This window comes from Macaca thibetana, chromosome 3 (assembly GCF_024542745.1).
Source record: "Macaca thibetana thibetana isolate TM-01 chromosome 3, ASM2454274v1, whole genome shotgun sequence".
In the NCBI taxonomy this organism is placed as follows: Eukaryota; Metazoa; Chordata; class Mammalia; order Primates; family Cercopithecidae; genus Macaca; species Macaca thibetana.
This window is the reverse complement of record NC_065580.1, coordinates 154,155,650-154,168,515: the sequence shown is the minus strand read 5'-3', so window position 1 is coordinate 154,168,515 and position 12,866 is coordinate 154,155,650. Positions and strand designations below refer to the sequence as shown.

The 12,866-nt window shown below is 48.4% G+C and overlaps 1 protein-coding gene across 2 annotated transcripts in view; it reads left to right on the top strand.

The window, feature by feature from the left end:
• The window catches only part of NDUFV3 (NADH:ubiquinone oxidoreductase subunit V3), a 379,957-nt gene extending 375,120 nt beyond the window's left edge, over positions 1 to 4,837 (top strand). For both annotated transcript variants that reach the window (XM_050784514.1, XM_050784513.1), the window contains one exon: positions 2,602 to 4,837. In XM_050784514.1, the coding sequence (XP_050640471.1) occupies positions 2,602 to 2,759 (158 nt within the window). In that variant the 3' untranslated portion in view covers positions 2,760 to 4,837. The remainder of the gene's footprint in view (positions 1 to 2,601) is intronic.
• The last annotated feature ends 8,029 nt before the right edge of the window (positions 4,838 to 12,866 follow it).

Sequence of the window (12,866 nt, the reverse complement as noted above, 5' to 3'; positions counted from 1 at the left end):
CAGGTACCAGCGATTCTCCTGCCTCAGCCCCCTGAGTAGCTGCCACTACAGGTGCCTGCCACCACGCCTGGCTAATTTTTGTATTTTTAGTAGAGACAGCGTTTTGCCATATTGGTCAGGCTGGTCTCGAACTCCTGACCTCAGGTGATCCACCCGCCTCTGCCTCCCAAAGTGGTAGGATTACAGGCGTGAGCCAGTGCGTCCGGCTATGTTACCATTTTCTTGAGCACTAAACTTGATAAAATGCAATGTGCTTTAGGTGGGTCGTGGCAAACATGAAAAGGCCAGCTTCCGTTTTAGAATCCATGGCTCTTCTTGAAGACTTCTCTAAAATGCATGGTCCCGAACAAGCGCGGCTCCATCCTGTGTCTGCTCTCCATCCTCTACCGCCGCCCCTTGCCTTATGTGCCTTACCTGACGCCTTCTTGTTCCTGGTTCCTTGTGCGGCGGGATTTATGTGTTTTCTCCCCTCTCCATCTGCTCTTTCATCAGTACGCCAAGTGCAGGGCTTGCCAGACTTCCCAGGCCTCAGGAACTGCATTTCCTGATGCTGCTGCTTTCACTCCTCCTGCTCTAAAATGGAGACGAATAACACAACTCACAAGATAAAAACAGAATTGAGAGTTTTCAGATTGCAAACCTGTCTGAAGAGAAAATTCTAACATTTCATGGATGTGTTGTTTCTTAAATATCTTCTGTGCCCATGCGTGCAACCCACCTTGCAGAGCTGTGTCTGTGTGGGGCCACGGTCTCGCTAGGCAGTCCGTGCCCCAGTACTTGCCTTCCAGGTAGCGTGGTTTTAGATCAGAGTTTTATAACCCACATCTTGGTCAGTTATCACCCTCCTATAGTAACTAAAATAATATGTTCTGCTTTGAAGGTGTATCTACACCACACCGAAGACACTCAGCTTGTGGAGATTGGAATGATGCCAGCTCTTTAAATAAGACATCGTTTTTGTTTAACATAACTTAAAACTGAAAATCAGAGCTTTTGATATTAATTGAAATAGTGAGAAAATACATGTATTTAGGGTTTTTTTTTTGTGGAGCATGAATGGAAGTTAAGACAGACCTAATGACCTGATTTCCAGAAATTGAGTCAGTACAAATCTTAACCTAAACGTCAGCCTTGTTCCCGTGCTGGTTTTGATTTTGCCATTATGTTATATTTTATGTCCTACTGCAGGAAACCAGTACTTCTTTTGCCTCAACCCCTACTTGTAGTTTAGAATTACCAAATGTTTAAATGCTGTGTTGTTATTAGAATTTATCTAATTTTCTTGTATCAGAGATTCAGAAGGCTCCTTTACTTTAAGCTTTTCAATTTTTTTCTTTTTTTGGACACAGAGTCTTGCTCTGTCCCATAGGCTGGAGTGCAGTGATGTGATCTCGGCTTACTGCAACCTCCACCTCCCAGTCTCAAGTGATCCTCCCACCTCAGCCTTCTGAGTAGCTGGAGACTACAGGTGCATCACCATGCCTTGCTAAATTTTTTTTTTTTTCTTTTTTTTGAGACAGTCTTACTTTGTCACACAGGCTGCAGTGATGCAATCTCAGGTCATTGCAACCTCTGCCTCCTGGGTTCAAACAATTCTTGTGCCTCAGCCTCCCGACATAGCTGGGATTACAGGCGTGTGCCACCAGGTGGACTTGCTAACTTTTGTAACTTTAGTGGAGACGGGGTTTCACCTTGTTGGCCAGGATGCTCTCAAACTCCTGGCTTCAAGCAATCTGCCCACCTCGGCTCTCAAAGTGCTGGGATTACAGGTGCGAGCCACTGTGCCTGGCCCCTGCTTTTTGATTATTTGTAGAGACAGAGTCTCACTATTTTGCCCAGAATGATCTAGAAATCCTGAGCTCAAGCAATCCTCCCAACTCGGCCTCCTAAAGTGCTGGGATTATGGGCATGAGCCACCATGCCCAGCCCAGATTTCCAATAGAGGTAGATTTTATCATGCATCTCTAAGTTACCTGAAAGTCCTGCCATAATTGTTCTAGGCATTTTCAAACTTTTGAGAAGCCTAGAAGTATACAAACTAAGACGTTAAGACACGTTGTATGGCCTGTCACGGTGGCTCACGCCTGTAATCCCAGCACTTTAAGAGGCCAAGGCGGGCAGATCACTTGAGGTCAGGAGATCGAAACCACCCTGGCCAACATGGTGAAGCCCCATCTCTACTGAAAATACAAAAATTAGCCAGGCATGGTGGCAGACGCCTATAATCCCAGCCACTGGGGAGTCTGAGGCAGGAGAATCACTTGAACCCGGGAGGTGGAGGTTGCAGTGAGCTGAGATCGCACCATTGCCCTCCAGCCTGGGTGACAGAGCGAGACTCCATCTCAAAAAAAAGACACACATTGTAATAACTATTCCATTTCTTAAATTGGTAAGGCTGTATGTTTTAGAATAAACTTCTAAGTAATATCTTTCTTTTTCTTTACTGTGGCTTTTGTAGTCTTTTTTAATTAGACAATTTGTTCCTCACAGATAGGGTTGAGGAAGAATGCTTGGTAGATAATAAGGGCCTGTGTGTGAGCCAAGTCATTCATAAAGAGCTGTCCTTGTGTTGGTCTCATGGGCATCGTGTTTCCTCCACAGAGCTGGCCCCAATGCCTGCTGAGCCATTTGACAACACTACCTACAAGAACCTCCAGCATCATGACTACACCACGTACACCTTCTTAGACCTAAACCTCGATCTCTCCAAATTCAGGATGCCTCAGCCCTCCTCAGGCCGGGAGTCACCTCGACACTGAGGGCCCTCGCTGTGAAGATGAACCTTCCACTGTCTTCGCTGCATCCTGGAGTGCAAAAATAAAATCCACTCGAGTAACAAAGCCCAGTGCGCATCATCAGTTTCACTTTTACTTGTTTTTTTGAGACAGGTCTCACTCTGTCACCCAGGCCGGAGTGCAGTGGTGTGATCTCGGCTCACTACAACCTCCGCCTCCTGGGTTCAAGTGATTCTCCTACCTTAGCCTCCTGAGTAGCTGGGACTACAAGTACTCACCACCAGGCCCAGCTAATTTTTGTATTTTTAGTAGAGATAGGGTTTCACCATGTTGGCCAGGCTGGTCTCGAACTCCTGACCTCAGATGATCTGCCCACCTCGGCCTCCCAAAGTGCTGGGATTACAGGCGTGAGCCACTGCACCCGTCCACTTTCATGCTTTTTACAGTAAGTGGTGAATTAGCAACAGTAATGCTGATTATCCAACATATATTTTGGAATATCTACTGTGTGCAAGGAATTCTTCTTTAAGGTTATGGATCACTGGACAAATCCATATAATTAGAGAATTTTAAGCGCTTTACAGCCGTATGATTCTACTGTACTGAGCCCAGTCAATTTAGCATTAAACTGATTATCAGCTGAGTATCAATAATGTAATAGTGACTTTTTTTTTTTTTTCTTTGAGACAGAGTCTCACTCTCGCCCAGGTTGGAGTGCAGTGGCACAATCTTGACTTACTGCAACCTCCGCCTCCTGGGTTCAAGCGATTCTCCTGCCTCAGCCTCCCAAGTAGCTAGGACTACAGGCTTGCACCACCATGCCTGGCTAATTTTTTTTTGTATTTTTAGTAGAGAGAGGGTTTCACCATCTTGTTCAGGCTGGTCTTGAACCCCTGATTTCATGATCCACCTGCCTCGGCCTCCCAACATGCTGGGATTACAGGCATGAGCCACTGCACCCAGCCAGTAATAGTGACTTCTAATCCTATAGCCCTGGTTTTTTGTTATTAGAAACGGGAATTTTGGCTAGGTGCAGTGGATAATGCCTGTAATCCCAGCGTTTTGGGAGGGCGAGGCAGGTGGATCACCTTAGGTCAGGAGTTTGGGACCAGCCTGGCCAACATAGTAAAACCCCATCTCTACTAAAAATACAAAAATTAACCAGGCAGGCTAGTGGGCACCTGTAATCCCAGCTACTCGGGAGGCTGAGGCAGGAGAATCATTTGAGCCTGGGAGGCGGAGGTTGCAGTGAGCCGAGATCACGCCATTGCTCTCCAGCCTGGGTGACAGGAGCGAAACTCCATCAAAAAAAAAAAAAAAACAGGAATGTTACTAATTTTAACTGCTGCATTGCAAACAAATTGTATTGCAGTCTTTTACTATCAGAAAAGGAAGAGAATTGTTTTGTTTGCCTCTGTTAGGTATTTTGTGTAAACTTGGGGACATTTTCATTGGTGACATTAGGAAGAAGTGAAGTTTTGTGCAGTACAATGACAAAGTTGATCCTAGCTGGCCATAGGCACTCAGTGAGCTATTTTACCTATTGAGGGTTTCTGGATTGGCCAAGTAACCTTCCATCCCTTGTGATAACTTGAAGGCAGACCTTCGGGGGTTGGCCAAGTAACCTTCCATCCCTTGTGATAACTTGAAGGCACACCTTCGGGGGCAGTGGGGGCGGGAGGGCTCCGGTGCATCACATGGAGCACACTCCCCCAGCGCTGTGCAGAGACAGAGCCCAGTCTGACTTAGAGAAAGTAACCAATGTAGGTGAGGGCCAGGGCACGGTGGCTCACGCCTGTGATCCCAGCACTTTGGGAGGCCAAGGCGGGTGGATCACTTGAGGTCAGGAGTTTTGAGACCAGCCTGGCCAACGTGGTGAAACCCTGCGTCTACTAAAAATACAAAAATTAGCCGACTGTGATGGTACACGCCTGTAATCCCAGCTACTCAGGAGGCTGAGGCAGGAGAATCGCTTGAATCTGGGAGGCAGAGTTTGCAGTAAGCCGAGATCATGCCATTGCACTCCGGTCTGGGTGACAGCGTGAGACTCCATCTCAAAAAAAAAAAAAAAAAAAGTCTTTTTTAAATATTAAAATTGAAAACTAGTATTGTCATCTGCCTCAGATTGTGTTACCACACAGGAGACTTAGCAACTCAGCCAGATTCTTCTAAACACATTTTTTTTTTTTTTTTTTTTTTTTTGAGACGGAGTCTCGCTCTGTCACCCAGGCTGGAGTGCAGTGGCCGGATCTCAGCTCACTGCAAGCTCCGCCTCCTGGGTTCACGCCATTCTCCTGCCTCAGCCTCCCGAGTAGCTGGGACTACAGGTGCCTGCCACCTCGCCCGGCTAAGTTTTTGTATTTTTAGTAGAGACAGGGTTTCACTGTGTTACCCAGGATGGTCTCGATCTCCTGACCTCGTGATCCGCCCGTCTCGGCCTCCCAAAGTGCTGGGATTACAGGCTTGCTGCCCGGCCGTTTTTTTTTTACATTAAAATTGCTTGAGTTACCACACCGCGCCCAGCCAGATTCCTAACACATTTTTTATAATAAAAGTGGTAAAACTATATTACCAAAAAGAAAATAGTAAGCTTACCTAAAATCCACTAAGCTAATCCAGGCATGTTTTTTTTTTTTTTTTTTTTTTTGAGACAGCCTCACTCTTGCCCGGAGCAGTGGTGCAATCTCAGCCTACTGCAGCCTCGTCCTCCCAGGCCCAAGCAATCCTCCCATCTCAGCTCACTTTGTAGCTGGGACTGCAGGCACTGGCCACCATGCCCACCTAATTTTTGTATTTTTTGTAGAGGCGGAGCCTGCCTCAGCCCCCAAAAGTGCTGGGATTGCAGGCATGAGCCCCCATGCCCAGCCATTAACATCTTACAGGATTCCCTAGTGGTGGTTAAAGTGATGTAACCATTTGAATGTACATACAACTTTTCTATCCTGCTATTTGCTTTTTTTTGGTTTTTCATTTAATAGCTTCTCAAGCTGGAATCCATGGAACTACTGTGATGGGTGGTGATGCTTTGGAAATGGAAATTCCTTTAATATTAAAATGAACATGAATATATTTTGATTTGCATATATTTTTAGGATGAAGCATGAGACTTGTATAAAGTTCTTCCCTGGCCGGGCGCGGTGGCTTATGCCTGTAATCCCTGCACTTTAGGAGGCTGAGGCGGGAATTTGAGACCAGCCTGACCAGCATGGTGAAACCCCATCTCTACTAACAATACAGAATTATCCAGGTGTGTTGGCGTGGGCCTGTAATCCCAGCTACTCGGGAGGCTGAGGCAGGAAAATCACTCGAACCCGGGAGGCGGAGGTTGCAGTGAGCGGAGATCACACCATTGCACTCCAGCCTGGGCAACAAGAGCAAAACTCCGTCTCAAAAAATATATAAAGTTCTTCCCTTAGAACTAGTCCTGTTGGGCTAGTCTTTCTGGGATTTTGGTTTACGCTCCTCCACCCATTGAAAGGGCTTAAAACCCAATAGCCAGCACCAAGCACAGTTCTGCATTTTGTAGCTAGCATTGCAGATGACTTCTTGACAGTCCATCTGGTGGCAATACGGTGGGCACCCACGGGGCTATTGTTTGGGTCTATGTGATTTCCCACATTCTGTCTTTGAAGAGTGCTTGCTGTCAGAGGCCGGGCACGGCTCACGCCTGTAATCCCAGCACTTTGAAAGGCGGAGGTGGGTGGTCACGAGGTCAGGAGACCATCCTGGCTAACACGGTGAAACCCCATCTCTTCTAAAATAAATACAAAAAATTAGCCAGGTGTGGTGGCGGGCGCCTGTGGTCCCGGCTACTCGGGAGGCTGAGGCAGGAGAATGGCGGGAACCTGGGAGGCGGAGCTTGCAGTGAGCCGAGTTCGCCCCACTGCACTCCAGCCTGGGCGGCAGAGCGAGACTCCGTCTCAAAAAGAAAAACATTTAGCTTACAGAAAGGGGCAGGAAGCAGGGCTTGTCTCTTGGACTGTAGTTTGTTGATCCAGTATTAAAGGGGTAATTTTAATTTAATAAAAGGGCTGGCCAGAGAGAGGATTAAAATAAGTGAGTGTTTTAGGTGCTCAGCTTCCTTGGTTCTACCACCTTCTCTCCCTGACCCTCCTTCCCCTTCCCCCTGACCTTCGTTGGCCTTTATTCTAGAAGGGATCTGAAGCAATAGAATATAAAAAATTCTGAAGCTGTAATCCCAGCACTTTGGGATAGATCACGAGGTCAGGAGATCGAGACCATCCTGGCTAACACGGTGAAACCCCGTCTCTACAAAAAATTCAAAAAACTAACTGCTCAGCTACTTGGGAGGCTGAAAACAGGTGTTCACGCCCTGCACTCCAGCCTAGTCCGTCTCAAAAAAAAAAAAAAAAAAAAAAATTTTCACTGTAATTTTCACTCTTACAGACCTGTCTGTAATAAACATTATTTGAAATGCCTACTATATGCTAGGCACTATGCCTCAGCCATGGGTTCAGACGTGATGGAGACAGCCTGCCTTCTGTGAGTGCACAGCCTGGGAAGGGGGCAGCTGAGAGATGCATGGCGCTGTGCCGGATAATAACAGACGTGGAAGACGAGGCAGGGGAGCTGCCTGGGGAGGGGCAAAGATGGGGATTCATCAGAGAAGGCTTTGAAGGACATCATGCCTCATCCGGATGTTGAAAGGGATTTTGCCAGGAGCACAGGGCATTGGTGGAGGGAGCCCTGGAGGGCAGTCCTCAAGGCCTCTGGATGGGGCTGTGAGAGGCACTGGGGCTGAAGCAGCATCTGGGTGTGAGGAAGCCACAGCCCACTGGCTCTCCGCTGCGGTCTCAGAGCAGCCTCGGGCTGAGTGGCTGAGGCCAATCCTTTAGGAAAGGCCACCAGGCCCAGCTAATTTTTGTATTTATACTAGAGTCAGGATTTCACCATTTTGGCCAGGCTGGTCTCAAACTCCTGGCCTCAAGCTATCTCCCCGCCTCCACCTCCCTAAGTGCAGGGATCAGGGCAGGAGCCGCTGTGCTGGCCCATAGATGCCATCTTTCAACTGCCTGTATTCAGAGACTGTCACCTCCCCAAGCCCTTTGTGGGAGGAAAACTAGACAATGAAATCCAGCCAAACAAGAGATGAACTAACATTCAACATTCAAAACTCGGCCAGGCTCGGTGGCTCACGTTTGTAATTCCAGCACTTCAGGAAGCCGCGATGGGCGGATCACCTGAGGTCAGGAGTTTGAGACCAGCCTGGCCAACATGGTGAAATTGTCTGAGACCAGCCTGGCCAACATGGCAAAACCCCGTCTCTACTAAAAATACAAAAATTAGCTGGTCATGATGGCGGGCTTTTGTAATCCCGGCTACTTGGGAGGCTGTGGCAGTAAAATCGCTTGAACCTGGGATGCAGAAGCTGCGGTGAGCCAAGACCACACCATTGCACTCCAGCCTGGGCAACAAAAGCGAAAGTCCATCTCAAAAAAAAAAAAAAAAAATCAAGAATTGAAGGCTACAGTAGTACTGGAGGAGACCTTAGAACCTATTTGCCTGTGAATTAAAGCTAAACAACTATGGAGATTGCAAGACAGAATGAGAGTGTTATAAACCCTAACAAGTAAGCAAAAGATAAACCAGGAACCTGGAGGACACAAACAGGAGCTTGGGAGGTAGCCCAGGAGAACTCAGCTCATCCTTCAGAGCAAATGAGTCGATACTGTGCGGAATAGACACTTGGCAGGATGGAGATGAGAAATGTGAAATAGAAACTTGGAGGCCGGACGTGGTGGCTCACACTGGTAATCCCAGCACTGTGGGAGGCCCAGGTGGGCAGATCACCTGCGGTCAGACGTTCGAGACCAGCCTGGCGAACATGGCGAAACCCCGTCTCTACTAAAAATCCAAAAATTAGCCGAGCATCATAGCGCTGGCCTATAATCTCAGTTACTCGGGAGACTGTGGCAGGAGAATTGCTGGAACCTGAGAGGCGGAGGTTGCAGTGAGCCGAGATCACGCCACTGTACTCCAGCCTGGGCAACAGAGTGAGACGCCGTCTCTGAATAAATAAATAAATAAAATAAAAAGCAACTCTTGGCCAGGCATATTGGCTTATGCCTGGAATCACAGCACTCTGGGAGGCTGACATGGGAGGGTCACTTGAGCTCAGATGTTCGAGACCCACCTGGGCAACATAGTGAGACCCTGTCTCAAAAAAATAGATAAAAAATAAACATAGGCCGGGTGCGGGGGCTCATGCCTGTAATCTCAGCACTTTGGGAGGCCGAGGTGGGCAGATCACGAGGTCAGGAGATCGAGACCATCCTGGCTAACACGGTGAAACCCCATCTCTACTAAAAATACAAAAAATTAGCCGGGCATGGTGGCGGGCGCCTGTAGTCCCAGCCACTTGGGAGGCTGAGGCAGGAGAATGGCGTGAACCTGGGAGGCAGAGCTTGCAGTGAGCCGGGATCGCGCTATTGCACTCCAGCCTGGGCGACAGAGCAAGACTCCGTCTCAAAAAAATAATAATAAAATAAAAAAATAAAAATAAAGAGGCAACTCTTTTATCATTATAAGACAGGGCAGAGGAAAAAAAAGAAAAAAGAAACAACTCTTGTTACCAAAAAAGGTTGAAAATATCCTTTCTGTTGTCCCCGCCCACAGTGTCCTAAGCCTAGCAGGTATCGACCTAAAGAAAGAAGCAGGGGCAAAACTCACGTGAGAAGAGCTTCTCTGGGCCAAGTTTAGAGATTGCAAGCCAGGAGCACTGACTCAAGTGGCCCTGAATATCCATGCTCTGATTAGCTGCAGTTACAAGTGCTATTTTGTTGTTTTGTTTTTGTTTTTGTTTTGAGAAGGGGTCTCACTCTGTCACCCAGGCGGGAGTTCAGTGGTATTTTGTTGTTTTTATTTTTTTGAGAAGTGGTTTCACTTTGTCGCCCAGGCCGGAGTGCAGTGGCTCAATCTCCTCTCATTGCAAGCTCCGCCCCCTGGGTTCAGGGGATTCTCGCACCTCAGCCTCCAGAGTAGCTAGGACTTCAGGTCTGCACCACCATGCCTAGCTTTTAAAAAAAAATGTTTGTAGACGTGGGGTTTCACCATGCTACTCAGGCTGGTCTCGAACTCCTGGACTCAAGCAATCCGCCTGCCTCAGACTCCCAAAGTGCTGAGATTACAAGCATGATTACTCCAGGCCTACAGGTGGGTTTAGTTTATTTTGTTTGTTTTTTGAAACAGAGTCTTGCTCTGTCGCACAGGCTGGAGTGCAGTGGCTCGATCTTGGCTCACTGCAACCTCCGCCTCCCTGGCTAAGTTTTGTATTTTTAGTAGAGACAGGGTTTCACCATGTTGGTCAGGCTGGTCTCAAACTCCTGACCTTGTGATCCACCCACCTTAGCCTCCCAAAGTACTGGGATTACAGGCGTGAGCCACCGTGCCCAGCCTAGTTTTGGTTTCTTGAGACAGCATTTCACTCTGTCACCCAGACTGGAATGCAGTGGTGTGATCTCTGCTCACTGCAACCTGTGGCTCCTGAGCTTAAGTGATCCTCCCATGCTGCCCGTGTGAAAGAAAAATATTTTGGGCCCCAAAATCACTAAGGAAAAGTCAAGCTGGAAACTGCTTAAGGGAAATCTGCCTCCCATTCTATTCAAAGTCATCCCTCTGCTCACTGCCATAAATGTGTATCTCATTGCCTCCTTCGGAAAGGCTAATCAGAAACTCAAAAGAATGCAGCCTCCAGTCTCTTACCTATCTGTGCCCAGCAAGCTCCCTCCCTGTTTGGAGTGTTCCTGCCTTGCTTCAAGTTGTCCCACCTTTCCAGAAGAACCAGGGTACTTCTTACATGTATTGATTGGTGTCTCATGTCTCCCTAAAATGTATAAAACCAAGCTGTGCCCCAACCACCCTGGGGACATGTCATCAGTGCAAGGCTCTTGCATTGGTTGGAACCCTGAGAGTGCACCAGCCAGGCTGGTCTCAAATTCCCGACCTCGTGATCTAACAGCCTCGGCCTCCCAAAGTGCTGGGATTACAGGCGTGAACCACCACACCCAGCCATGCCATAGCCTTCTTGGACCAATGTTGGATTTTGGGGCTGGAGAAACCAAGAGAGCCCGTGTGGATTTTTCCCTGTTAACTGGGCTTCCAGGAAACTTACCAGTAGGCGAGATCAGTGACCAATGTGCAGGCCCAGAGAGGCGACTAGAGGCTGAGAAGCTTCCTATGTCTGGCTGCTGTGGCCTGCTCTCCAGGATGGAGGGGTGGTAGGTGCACGGCGGACGTGGACCGAAGCCCCTCGCGGGTCTCAGCACCGGATGCAAGGCTCTTGCATTGGTTGGAATCCAGAGAACGCGCCAACAGACAACACGAGGCGGTGTGGAGCAACACGCTGTGTTAAGGAGTGCCTGAGTGCAGACAGCCTGAGACTGAAAATGGCATCAGCCCCAAGTGAGGACAGAGCAGGGGTTTTATAGTCCTCTGTAAACAGGAATTGTCCCAGCCTGACGTGACTGCTATGTAGCACTGGGACGGCCTCCCTCTTGATCTGCGGAGGGTATGTGTCTTCCAGCCAGCTCTCTTCCTGCCTCTGCTATCTTGCTGATGCAGGCTGCTGGCGCAAGTTAGGACTGGGCCTGAGGAGGAGGAGTTATTCATTCCTCAAGCTTTCACGCCCCGGAGAGAATCTTTCATTCCTGTCTATTTGGTTATAAAAGAGGGAAAAGGGACGACTTTCTCAATAACTACTTCAGGTGTGACATAGGGGTGGCGTGGGCACCTTGGAAAAAGAAAAACTTAATTTTGGGGGATTCTTGAGAGATGGGTGGGCATCCATCGTGCCATTGTAGCAGGAGCATCGTCTGGACTGTCTGGCGGCTAACTGTAGTTTCAACAAGAGTTTTAATGGCTTTCATTATCAGTGGGATAACAGGGGAGACACAGGAGGAACCCAACGATGAAGATGACCGTCCCTACAGCATTTTCAATCCTCCTAAATTAGAGAACCACCTCCTAGAAGTTTTGTTGGGTCCCCTCCCTTCAGGTTTGGCCTGGTCCATGGGCTACTTTTCTGATGTTTGAAGTGATTTTTTTTTTTTTTTTTTTTTTTTGAGACGGAGTCTTGCTCTGTCGCCCAGGCTGGAGTGCAGTGGCTGGATCTCAGCTCACTGCAAGCTCCGCCTCCCAGGTTCATGCCATTCTCCTGCCTCAGCCTCCTGAGTAGCTGGGACTACAGGCGCCCACCACCTCGCCAGGCTAATTTTTTGTGTTTTTTAGTAGAGACGGGGTTTCACCGGGTTAGCCAGGATGGTCTCGATCTCCTGACCTCATGATCCACCCGTCTCGGCCTCCCAAAGTGCTGGGATTACAGGCTTGAGCCACCGCGCCCGGCCCTGAAGTGATTTTTAGAACCGCTTTTCCATTATCGCCTATGTTAAGACAGCAATTGGAGATATTAAACCTACCACAGGCCCCACCCTCTTCTGCTACTAAGTAGCCTAGTGCCAGCCTGTTTTGATAAATTGCCACGCACATTTGGGTTTGTTGTTGTGTGAGCATTTCTAGGGCTCAGGTGGTTTGGTTGGTGATTATCTCTAGAATAGCCTGTAGTCTAATTGTTCTATTTGGCGTATATATGAAAGTGCGATAACCCCACGAACCATCCTCCGCCCAAGTGGCAGGACTGTAAGGCCTGTTTCTCGTCCTCTCGCCATCTTTGGCTCCCTCCTACCTCCAAGGATCGTTTTCCTCTGGTTAATCATACACAGGGATTCTGAGGGTGTTGCCCGCCTGCTTTGGAAGTAAAAAGAATCCAGGTTTAATTGTGCCTAGGAAGCAAGTACCTTGCTAGTGATAGGTAGCCATGAGTAAGCCTGGGTTCCACATATCCAAAGGAATCCATCAGGGGCAGTCCATTGTAGGCTGGTGTTCATGGGACTGCCGCATAGTGCACCTAGGCAGGGGTGTGCGGCCGAAGGGTTAGTGGTGTTTGTACAGTACTAGGCCTTTGTGGACAAGACACAATTGAGGGAGCTTAAGTTAGAAGGAGACCAGGCTCCAGGGGATAAGCTTGGCCACCACTCAGCTATGGAGGTGTTGACTGTTAGGGGTTGGTGACGGGCTTTCACCTACAGAGCGATAGGTTTTATTGGTCCACTTGCG